General features: G+C 55.1%; 4 protein-coding genes across 4 annotated transcripts; 3 read left to right on the top strand and 1 right to left on the bottom strand.

The window, feature by feature from the left end:
• Positions 1 to 699: 699 nt before the first annotated feature.
• On the top strand, positions 700 to 3,687 carry W97_03765 (uncharacterized protein; the record flags this gene model as incomplete). Its single annotated transcript, XM_007781659.1, has 1 exon — positions 700 to 3,687. One exon carries the CDS (start codon positions 700 to 702, stop codon positions 3,685 to 3,687), a length of 2,988 nt encoding a protein of 995 aa, XP_007779849.1.
• Positions 3,688 to 4,683: 996 nt separating this feature from the next.
• On the top strand, positions 4,684 to 5,378 carry W97_03766 (uncharacterized protein; the record flags this gene model as incomplete). The annotated part of the gene is made up of 2 exons (XM_007781660.1): positions 4,684 to 4,974; positions 5,061 to 5,378. 2 exons carry the CDS (start codon positions 4,684 to 4,686, stop codon positions 5,376 to 5,378), a joined length of 609 nt encoding a protein of 202 aa, XP_007779850.1.
• Positions 5,379 to 6,875: 1,497 nt separating this feature from the next.
• W97_03767 (uncharacterized protein) lies at positions 6,876 to 8,107 on the bottom strand (the record flags this gene model as incomplete). Its single annotated transcript, XM_007781661.1, has 2 exons — positions 6,876 to 7,948; positions 7,999 to 8,107. The coding sequence occupies 2 exons, from the start codon at positions 8,105 to 8,107 to the stop codon at positions 6,876 to 6,878; spliced, it is 1,182 nt and encodes a 393-aa protein (XP_007779851.1).
• A 778-nt stretch (positions 8,108 to 8,885) lies between these two features.
• On the top strand, positions 8,886 to 10,453 carry W97_03768 (uncharacterized protein; the record flags this gene model as incomplete). The annotated part of the gene is made up of 7 exons (XM_007781662.1): positions 8,886 to 8,894; positions 9,013 to 9,088; positions 9,150 to 9,266; positions 9,328 to 9,415; positions 9,479 to 9,616; positions 9,687 to 10,154; positions 10,219 to 10,453. 7 exons carry the CDS (start codon positions 8,886 to 8,888, stop codon positions 10,451 to 10,453), a joined length of 1,131 nt encoding a protein of 376 aa, XP_007779852.1.
• Between the last annotated feature and the right edge of the window lie 999 nt (positions 10,454 to 11,452).

Below are 11,452 nucleotides of genomic sequence, written 5' to 3' on the forward strand. Positions count from 1 at the left end.
GTGGTGCCTTCCCCCCAAGGTTAATACGAAGCCCGCCTTGCTGATAAGCTGTGACTTCCACCGTGCTTGTCGCCACGGCCTCTGCTGTAACTCTCCGTCTGTGTCTTCCTGCGTCAGTATCCCAGCGCAACTTCTTGCAATGTCAAGAACAACGCAATGGGGAATGGTACTTCCTTCTCCACGTGCTCTGCCCTATGCATGAACGGCTCATTCGTTTCCTTCCTCTCTGTTCTCTTTCGTCCGTTCATCTCTTTTGCTGTCAAGGTCTGGTTAGCCAGCAGCTACACTCTTTTGGACGTTGCTTCATTCACTCCTTTCTCTCGCAAGAATACGTGCACCTTTATCATCCACAGGAGACCGCCCTGAGCAATGCTGTCCAAAGCCTCAAGCGATGCTGGTACACGACTTCGACGGGCCAAGTCAACATCCTCTGCTCGTAGTCGTGCCAACTCAGTGGTGCCCGAGTTCGCAGATCCACAGTTAACCCGCCAGCATGCCTTAGCAGCCGCCACCGCAGCCTTCGATCGAGCTCAGCTGGGTGCGTCCAGTACCAGGCATGTCGACGGAGGATCAGGTCTCCCAAGACACAAGAGCAATTCAGCCGCAAAGTCCGAGGGAAGCCATCTCCGACGAAGCCGCTCAAACACTCGCTTTTCAGACCAGGAAGGGCTCCCCAGAGCTCGATCACACCGGCACAGTATGCCTAGCAACCATGATCGGTTCCAGAGATCGACATTACAGGACACACCTGAATACGAAGCGACGCGGCTTCCTCTGGCGCACCTCGGAAGCCACCAGCGAGACCCCTCTGACGCCGCAACTCCACCATTCCCCATCCCTCCCAAGCGCTTGTCCAAGGCTCGCTCCCTCCAGATCATGAACAGTTCTCCAGGAGCGTCTCCAGTAGAGAGACGAGCCGGTCCACATTACGCCACGCCACATTCGGCAAACGTAGCCCTTGAGGATACCACACTAGACCTACATACCGAGCCCGCTGGTCCTACTCGCATCTTATTCGATACAGAGGCCTCTATCCCGGTGCCACCACAACCAGACCCGATCTTGCTTGCAGCAGCTCGCGACAAACACTTACAGAATGTGAACCAACAAAGACTACGCTCCAAACCCTCATTCATCATGGCCCCTTTCAAGAAGCGCCAGGACAAAGCTGTCCGTAGATCTGCAGAGACCGCACCAAGCAAGGTGACATACGAAAGCATCGAAGACTGGGTTGAGCAGGGTATCAATGCTGGCATGAGCGAGCCGCACCCAGAGGTAAAAGCTCGCTCGTCGTCCAACTCGCTCAAGAACAAGATCAAGCGGGTTTTCCGGAAATCATCGAATTCTATACCAGCACTTCCTGTCCAGCACCTTGATGCTACACGAGATCATTTTGGGGACGATTTCATCCGTGAACCTACGGTAGCCTCCACGATAGATGGTGCACCATCGCAGGCGCCAGCTGAAGATGTCGCTTACCCAGCCGAGCCTCCCGATTGCACTTCACAGCCTCAGCTTTCTGAGACTCGCCAAAGGTCATACTCGGCTGGCTCTGCTGCAAGTGAAGGCCGCGCAAGCGATGGCAAGTCCCGAGTCACCAGCTGGTCCAACTCATCTGCCGCCGGCACCGTTATCACGCGAGAGCCTGCCAAGCGGCTTACGGCCATCCCTGAAAACGCTGCACCGTCTCCAACAAGATTTCTAGGAGGACTGCCGGAGACCAAGCATTGCGACGTTTTCAAAAAGCCAATGCGTAGACGACGAGGATCAAGCGAGGAAGAGCGCGTGTCTGTGGATAGTCAGCGAGTCTATTCTGCTTTGATGAAGAGGATCGACGAAGCAGGCCTCAACACAGCAAACAACCTGCCTGTACCAGAGGCTGCGGCATCTCAGAAAGCCCCTGCGGCCTATGATATCCTTCCTTCTCAGAGTCGAAAAAGCTCTATATCCTCCGGGATTAGTCGCTTGACAAGAGCCACCGTCCGGACTGTCACCCAGGACCGTCGGCCTTCGAAGAAAGCGGAGACAGCTGATGTAACGGCGGACTCGATCGGCTACCCGTCCGCGGGTCAAGACCATGATGGGCCGCCTGCAGTTCATAGTGAGGATACCGGCAGTAGCAGGAGTCGAGCAGGCGCGAAGGGAGGACGAAATAAATCTCTTGGTAGAGCAGCGAAAACAATGCCTCCAAGCTCGCGGCAGCCGACCAATCGCTTCGATAAAGCTGAAAACATATGGAAAGACCCACTCGTGGAAGGCGATTCTCCTATCTTTCAGCCACGCATAGCGACGCATACAATGCCTAGCGAAGACACTTTCGCACATATCCGGCGTAGATCGCCAGCTAGTGAAGAGGCACTACTGTCGACGCCAAATGCCCACGAACTAGCTGGACCGGCCAGAGAATGCGCTGGTCCCAAGCAGCAGATTGAGTCCAATGTTTACAACGTTGTCTCACCCAGTGTCTACTCTCGAAATACTGACGGCCAATCGCCCTGCAGTAACGACAGCGCGATTTCCCTAGTCTGCGGCGAGAATGACGGTACAGGGACAGCAGTTATCATTACCAGTCACCCAGTCAAGAGCTACGCTTTGGGTTCTAGTCGAGCACCCACGAGAGTACATTCAGGAAAGTCGAGCAAAGAGTGGAAGGCATGGCTCTCCAAAGAGATCTCTGAGCTTGAAATCGAGAACCAGGAAGACGTTACCATCAACAATTTCACGGACATGCGCGGTCGAGCGGAGTTCCCACAAGACACTGCAGCGAAGGGAATCAACTATACACCTTCTTTGTTCAAGGGTGCCCAGCGGCCGACCTTGGAAGAACGGCCATCGAGTGTGATGAATGACCGTTTCCCGATGCTACCAATCAAGCCAAAAGCAAAGCGTGAATCCACGCCTCCGAAAGATGTCGATGTGGCATCCGTCGCCACTGTTGAACCATCAAAGGCTTGTCTGCCAGCCAGTTTTCTCCGTCCGAAACTGGAAGAGCGGTCGTCCAGTCGTATGAATGACCGGTTTCCGATGATTTCTACCGTCCGGAAAGGTAGCAAGGAAAACATCAAAGTTGACACGAAGGCTCAGCGCCAGAGAACCCCCGAGGCTGAAGCACAGCCATCTAAGCCTACCGCCAAAGAGAACGTCTCCAATATGCTCCAAGTGCCACCCCGCCGCGATCTCCTCAAAGCCCGCTCGATGCAAGCGATGGATCGGTCTCCCTCCCCCCGCAGCCAGACTAGTCTTTCCCACTACACCACTACAGGTGAAGCAAACAGGATAGAAGCAGTCCGATCACCGACGCCGAACCTCCTCCGCAAAAGGCAAGACCGCACCGTCCTCCGCGCGAAGTCCGCTCTCGACATGCGCGGCTACACGCCCATGCACCTGACGCCGCCCCAGTCGAAGCGCAAGCCGATTGCGGGACCAGTGATGGAAGGCGACACGCTGAAGATGGTTTTGAAGGGGCCATACTCGCCGAAGTTGCCAACACCGGGGGTCAACAACGAAAACAGTCCGGGAACTTCAAGCTTTGCTCATACTGACTCTGGTGCGGAGTGCCAACGCCCGGGCAGTCGGTTGAGTGAGGTCGCGCCTAGTGGTGGGCATAGAATGGCTGATGTCTTCCTCAGCTATCGGCGGAATGGTGTGGCGATGAAGGAAGCAAGTGAATCGCCGGCTTTCTTGTGAGCAAGTAGCTTCCGTGGCTTGGTCGTGCGTTACTCCGTCTTAGAGGGAACATTGACACGGGGTAGTGCTATGGAAGGAGTGTTTCGGTGATTCACTTGGATCATCTGCGCTTAGTTTCTATGCCGACTCGAGATAGTAGTTTCACTGTTCGTGTATGCTGTTGTTTCGTCTTTGAGTGAGGGCCTCTTCTTGGAGCCTGGAAGCGGGCAAGCCTGTATGTGTCTGGGGCATGTCTTCGTAGCATTACCAAAGAATACAATAGACAACTAATTTCGCATCACGGTCCCGACCATTCCTGCTCGTGTATTGAGACCACATCAGTGACACGATCCCTTGATCGCCTGCCATTAGAACGTATGTAACTCTACCCTTTGCCTACCTCAGCGATGCAATACCGGACAGATTTTGTGCCATGAAGCGGAGGCTCTGCTCCCGTTGTGATTAATAAAGATCAGATTCGCAATCAACCAACCGGATGACAGGACTCCCCGCTTCCGTGATGGCGGGAACCCAGACACCAGAAAGCTTCGCAAAACCCCAACCTTTTGCAGCCACTGGATTCTCGTAAGCATGAAGCCAATACAATGAGCAACGGAGCCGAGACAGCAGCGAAGTACAACAGAACCCACTGTCGTACGCCTGTGCTTACGGCGTCTGGCAGCATGCTTCCTAATATTCCAACCCGCTGCGGAAGTCTTCCGTTACCTTATCAATTACACCCGGATGACGCCTGACATCCGAGCCGCATTTTTCTGTGCCTTAGTAGCAACTGCCGTAGCACTAGTCTTACTAGTCCACACGCAATACCAGATCTTGCCTATCATGCCTGGCTCCCTTCTTAGAAATACATTACTAACCCTCGAGCGGGCCCCACTGAAGGTGCGGTCTCATATATCACACCAGGCGCTCTTTCCTGAAGCCATACCTTCGATCCACTCTACCCACCAGCAGATCCTCTCCATAACTCACAGACGAAGCTTCACTTCCTCAGCAACAATGGCATCCACCAAACCATTCATGGAGGCGGTCAAGGAGCGCCGCACCTACTACCAGATCAACAACAAAGCCACCGTCTCCGATGATCGCATCGAAGAGCTCGTCAAGGAGGCCGTTCTCCACGTTCCCAGTTCCTTCAACTCGCAGTCCGCGCGCCTAGTCGTGCTCCTGAAGAAAGAGCATGAGACATTCTGGGAGATGGTTAAGGAAGTCCTGAAGCCGCAGGTGCCAGAAGAGCAGTTCCCCAAGACCGAGCAGAAGCTCGACGGTTTTAAAGCCGGCTACGGAACCGTATGTCCACCCCTTCCTCTGCTCCCCACTGCCCCACCATTCAACCGGCCCAACTGAACTCCCCACTAACCCCCCACCTCCCCCAGATCCTCTTCTTCGAAGACCCCAAACCCGTCAACAACCTTCAAACCGCCTTCCCCCTCTACGCTCAGCATTTCCCGCAATGGTCCGAGCACACCTCGGCGATGCACCAGTTCACGCTGTGGACGGCGCTCGAGGCCGAGGGCATGGGCGCCAATCTGCAGCATTACAACCCGATCATTGACCAGAAGGCGCAGAACCACTGGAACGTGCCGCAGGAGTGGAGCTTGAAGGCGCAGTTGGTGTTTGGAGGCCGCGCGGGCGAGCCGGGCAAGAAGGAGTTCCAGCCCGTGGAGGAGAGGATGTTTGTTTATGGGAAGTAGAAGACGATGAGCGGAAAAGGTTGAACAGATTGGGGTTTATGAGGAGATGCCAGCAGCGTGAGCGATGACCCCTCGGACTGCACAGAATACTTCCGGACAAAACGAACATCTAGAAGATAGAGTACCTTAGATTAATGTCTTTCGCGAACCAAAAATAAAACCGTAGCGCGAGAGCTCTATTAAGCTGGACTGAGAGTGAGGAATCACAATCCCGAATGCTCTCGGACGGTTGTTCAATGGGCTGGGGAGCAAGCCTGCGCAGTTATGCCTTTGCTCAGTGGCTTGCAATCATGCTCTGTCCTCTTCTCGAGCCAGGGAATACTGTGCCACAAAACAAAGCTGTATCGAGTCTTGGAGCTGCAGTCCGCAAATAGATATAGGATACCTGCGGGTATGAACATCCAGACGCTAAGTACATGGTCGTGATATTTATCCACCCAGGTCATGCTTCGAGGTCGCTCCACCACATTTTGCATCCCAGCAACACCCTGCCTAGCCCAACCTGCCAAAAGTCAGCAGAGCATGCTGCAGTGCCTGCAACACTCCAAAACAAATGCAAAAAGTAAGTCCTAGTCCTGGAGGGGGTCTGGATGATTTGTTAGACATTGATCGATCTTGCTCCGAATTGAATCGGTGACTTACCGAACCCTCGACTTTCGCATAACCCAGAGGCCATATTGATCCCGCAAGGGGAATAATATAAGAACGACACGCTAGCCACTGCGTCACAGGACTTTACCCCGCTCTTTCTCGGCTGTACAATTCATGTACCAACACAAACGACGCCATGCCGCGGATTGGATATCGGTGTCCAGCGTGCACGTCCACATGGAGTATCTTCTCAGTCAAATACTCAGATAGTCGCTTCATCGCACTCAGCTCGGGACATGGATTCTCCGTCCGGAATCGAGGTCGTTTGAGACAGTTGGAGCCATCGCTCCATCAATGCTCAAGGGGCATCAGCTGTTTGAAGGGACGGCCAGGCCTCTTGAAGACCACGAAGCCCCTTTTCCACCTAACCGCCAAGAATGTCAATTAAACCACCGTGTTGAACAAGCTTCCTTCGCTCATGACACCCATCCGGCTATCTGGAGCATCCAGTGTTCATGATCAATGGGACACTTGGTGCAGACGGCCCAAAGGCGGCAACATCTCGCCGTGAGTGGCCATGGCCACAACCTCGACAGTCGGGTACATGAAGCGGGATACCAGTCTCATCCGCTATGAGCTTCGCAGAACGCACGACACCGCATGTCCCCACTCCTTACAATGCGTCGGTATGTGTCTCAATTCTCTTCGATGTTTACGAAAATGATCAAGTTATGGATCCCCTGGCCGGCCCCTGAACTCCGAACTGACCAGATCGCCGCCCAAACCATTCTTTCGAAGCCCCTGACTTCAAAACGCCCCCAAAATCTGTCACAGCCTGTCACAAGATTCCAGCAACCCATACATCTACGCCCTACGCCATGTTCGTGAAACCGCCAACTTCCAACACTAACGCAAATACCGTCTCCATCCGTCCCTAAACACAACCCTCTGCCCATCATCACCAAAGCCAACTCTAAACCTCTCCCACCGATTGTCCTGACCCGCTCCAATAACGATGAGCTCACTGTCGCTCCGCCACCCAATGACGCCCTTTGGCGGTCTCTGTGCATAGGAGGATGAGGAGGCCACCTGACTCAGCAGCGCAGGCTCATCCCCCATCTCAAACCTCGTTGACGCAGAGGAGTACGTATCCGAAAACACGCGCGGCATCATGGGTATATTCGCCAGCCCACCCCATCGCGGCCTTGACTCGGCGGGCTGCTCCGCGTCGACGGTCTCCCACTCGCTGGGCGAACCACCCAGGTGGCCGGGAGAGACGGTGCGGCCGCCTGCTGGTGCGGCTTCAGCGGGACGCGACGCATGCTGCAGCTCGAAGATGTGCAGGGTCGATTTGTCGGACGTGACGGCGAGCAAGCTACTCGAGGGTGAGATGGCGACGGAGAAGATAGTCGCTGGATCGATGCCGCGGCGGAACTCATGCATCTTGGCGCAGTTGGCTGTCGCGAAGACGCGGATGATGGTGCCCTTGTCGCTAGCGGTGGCGAGGAGCGTGCCGTCGGGCGAGAGGGCCAGGGCGCGCAGAGGAGAGGTGTGTGCGGGGATTATGCTGACGGCGCGGGTGGCGAGGTCGACGATCTGGACCTGGCCTGCGGTGCGGCCGGGGAAGGCGATGATGCGGTCGCCCAGCCAGCAGAGGCCGCAGGGGTTGGCGGCTGTTTCCCATTGCCCGATCTTACGTGGGGGGACGGCGAAGGTGAAGAGATGGACGCGGTTGTGGAGGATTATGGCGGTATGGGTCTTTGTTAGGCAGACTGAATGGACGTGAGACGGGTATGTGAAGAGGAAGGCGGCGGTTTGTTGCTTGTCGTCCCAGATGACGACCTTGTTCGGTGCGGCTTTCGGACGCTGGCCGCCGCCGACGAGGGCGAGATAGCGCGTCGTGTTCAACAATGCTACGCTTCCAACGCCGCCCCCTATTGACCGTTCCTTGACAGGCTTCCCATCCGCAGAATCGTAGACTGTAAGACACGGTAAGAGAATGATAACTAGGCAAGCTTGATTCACGTACTGCGGTAGCCCGACTCCAAAGCGACAGCAAAGTGGGAGGCTCCTGTATTGAATGAAGCCGACAAAGCAACGGGCCGCCGCCGCTCGTTGATAGCTTGGCGGGTATTCATAGTGGATGATAGCAATTTGAAGATTCTTAGGGTGACTGGAGTGTTTGAACGGGAGGGAAAAGGGTACTAGAGAAAATGTTTGGAGAGACTTTCGATCGCAACACAAGACCACGGTGATCCATGTGGCTTGGAGCTTCTTGGAGCGCGGCACTCAAGCTGTCACCTGCGTCTCTACCTAGACAAGATCGCGGCCTAACCAGCCGCTTTGTCTGAGCCAGATATAGTGGTAACAACAACCAAAGAAACCATAGAAGACTCGACCCGCGGGGACACAATGTCTACGGTCGGCTCGTCCATAACACGCAACAAGTATCTGCGCGCTGGCTTGCTGGATGGACGCGCACTATGTAACTGACGATGGAGGTGCGGCTGTCCCTCGGTCCAGCTGCACGCGGCCGCGGCTTATCAGTCTTATCGTAGCTAAGCCTATCTTGGGATCGAAGCACGTGGTCATCGGCTGGGAAGAATAGATCCTCCGCTCCGCCCGTCCCCCTGCTCTCATCCTTGCTCGCACCTGTCCAAGTCGAGGCTAGAGGATTTCCCCGGGCCGCTTCACAGGCTGTCAGGCCCGCAGGACCCCTTTTCAAATCCCCGATCGGCCTGGGCAGGAGCAACTCGCGCAGCCTCAACTTCTCGACCAGCACAGCAACACCGACTACACACACCTCTCTCTCCCTCCACCGACTCTGCCGCTCATTCGCCTCACTACTCCTGGAGCGCTTGCTTCGCCGACTGCACAACCTAGCCAACCTTGTACTGTGACACGTCCTCGCCCTCCATGAACGCAGTACGCCTCAACCAAGTATTTCCCCTACATTTCAGTATTTATTATACACCGAGCACGCGACACACAATTGCGCGTCGAACACGCAACCAGACGGCTTGCTGACGTGTTACTAACACAGATCAAGATTCGCCGCAAGAAGAATGTCAAGAAGGGCATTCAGTTCTGCCTGATGGTCTGTGGTGCCTCAGGGACCGGTACATACTCCCACCACTTCCAAACAGCGCGATTGCAGCAGCTCACCCGCGCTCCCATTAGGCCGGACCACTTTCGTCAACACACTCTGCGGAAAGAAGGTTCTTCACCACAAGGAGGCTGACGATCCTCACAATGCCCACATTGAGGAAGGCGTGCGGATAAAACCCATCACCGTCGGTACGCTGCGTCTACAGTATTAACAATCGGTCGTGTTGCTCGCACTGACCTTCTACGACAGAGCTGGAGCTGGACGAGGAGGGTACCCGCATCTCACTCACGATTGTCGACACACCCGGCTTCGGTGATCAGATTGATAATGAGGCTAGGTGAGGACAGGAGGACAGGAGGACCGTCGCACAACAACGGCAAGTTCTGACATGATACTGCAGCTTCTCAGAAATCGTCGGTTACCTCGAGCGACAATACGACGACATCCTCGCAGAAGAATCACGTATCAAGCGTAACCCCCGTTTCCGTGACAATCGTGTTCACGTCCTCCTTTACTTCATCACTCCCACCGGTCATGGGTTCGTCTCGCTCCGTTACACACCTGTCCTGCTTTGCACAGTAGGATACTCTCTGACATCGTTGACACAGCCTCCGCGAGCTCGATATCGAACTCATGAGACGTCTCTCCCCCCGCGTGAACGTCATCCCCGTGATTGGCAAGGCCGACTCCCTCACTCCGGCCGAGCTGGCCGAATCCAAGAAGCTCGTCATGGAAGACATTGAGCACTACCGCATCCCTGTTTACAACTTCCCCTACGATATTGAGGAGGACGACGAGGATACCGTCGAGGAGAACGCCGAGCTCCGCGGGCTAATGCCGTTCGCCATAGTGGGGAGCGAAGAGGTGGTTGAGGTGAATGGACGCAGAGTCAGGGCGAGACAGTATCCGTGGGGAGTTGTCGAAGTGGATAATCCACGGCACTCAGATTTCCTGGCCGTCAGGTCCGCGCTCCTGCATTCGCATCTGGCGGACCTGAAAGAGATCACGCACGATTTCCTGTATGAGAACTACCGGACGGAGAAGTTGAGCAAGAGTGTGGAGGGCGGTGCTGCTGCGTAAGTTTTCCAATCTTCATTCTCAACCCTCCGGCAGCGAAACTGACCACCCACACCGCTCCAGCGACTCCTCAATGCACCCCGAAGATCTGGCTTCACAATCCGTGCGTCTGAAGGAGGAGCAGCTACGCCGCGAGGAAGAGAAGTTGCGCGAGATTGAAGTCAAGGTGCAGCGCGAGATCAACGAGAAGAGGCAGGAGCTCCTAGCGCGTGAGAGCCAGCTGAAGGAGATTGAGGCTAGAATGCACCGCGAGCACAGTACCGTAGCAACGGAGAACGACTTGGACGAGCGTGATTGAGTCATCTCGAAATTGGAGAAGGGCGAAGCATAGGCGATGGGCCTATCACTGTGCGAGCGTGTATTGTTGGTCTGACAAGGTGGATCGTGTTAGACGGGACTGATTTCCGGGAAGAAAAGATCATCAGTCATGGGCTGGGTACCTAGGTATATCTGCGTTGTTATTAGGTGTCGTTTCTGGTATGGTGGGCTTGCTTTTGGAACATTCTAGCTGACATGCTGGCCGTATTCGTGTCTCATTTGTTGGCCTTCTCTTTCCGCTTCTGCCTTTCAATACTAGTACCCCTTGTTTCATAGGTAGCAACTTCGTAATCAGCTCCAGAGCTTGTGCAAGATTTCTTACAACATGCTTGACATGAACTTTGTGCTGGCACTCGTCGACGATGTTCCCATGCCCTGATGACTCCCAGCCCAAGAGCCTCATATCTAGCGGCCTGCGAGGCTGCGAGGTTGTATTTTGTCAGCTGATGGAAAGCCGCTGCAGCCGCCCGCGGCGAGGTCAACGTGAACCATCCATCCTCTTCGGACCCGCGGCCGGACCACTTTTCGCCCCTCTACGGCAGCACACTCTTTGCTGTATTAGGCAATGGTTGGCTTTGGATGTCCACCATCACAACCGTAGCTCGACCAGTCAAGGACCAATCATGACGCCAAAGCCGCTTGCAGGAGGGCGTTCACCTCGACCTCACGGCGGGTTTGCCTGCTTCCGCCCGCCACTGCAGGGCGTTTGGATCATCTGGCAGGCTCACACGGCTAACGGCTCTGCCATTTCTGCGTCAAATGCGCTTCTCAAGAATATGCAGCATTACCAGAACCACACTTGAGGGCCTCCAAGACGATGGAACTCACGCCAACTGGGTCGGTTCCATCGTTGATCATGCGCGGCATGCTTATCGTGTCCGCGCCGTCCATCTAGCGATCCACTTCATTACAGCTTGATACTCGTTTCGGAAAACTCTTACTAGGTAAGCTCGGCTTTATGTGGATACAGAACGGCCAT

This window comes from Coniosporium apollinis, assembly GCF_000281105.1.
Source record: "Coniosporium apollinis CBS 100218 chromosome Unknown supercont1.16, whole genome shotgun sequence".
Taxonomy (NCBI): Eukaryota; Fungi; Ascomycota; class Dothideomycetes; genus Coniosporium; species Coniosporium apollinis.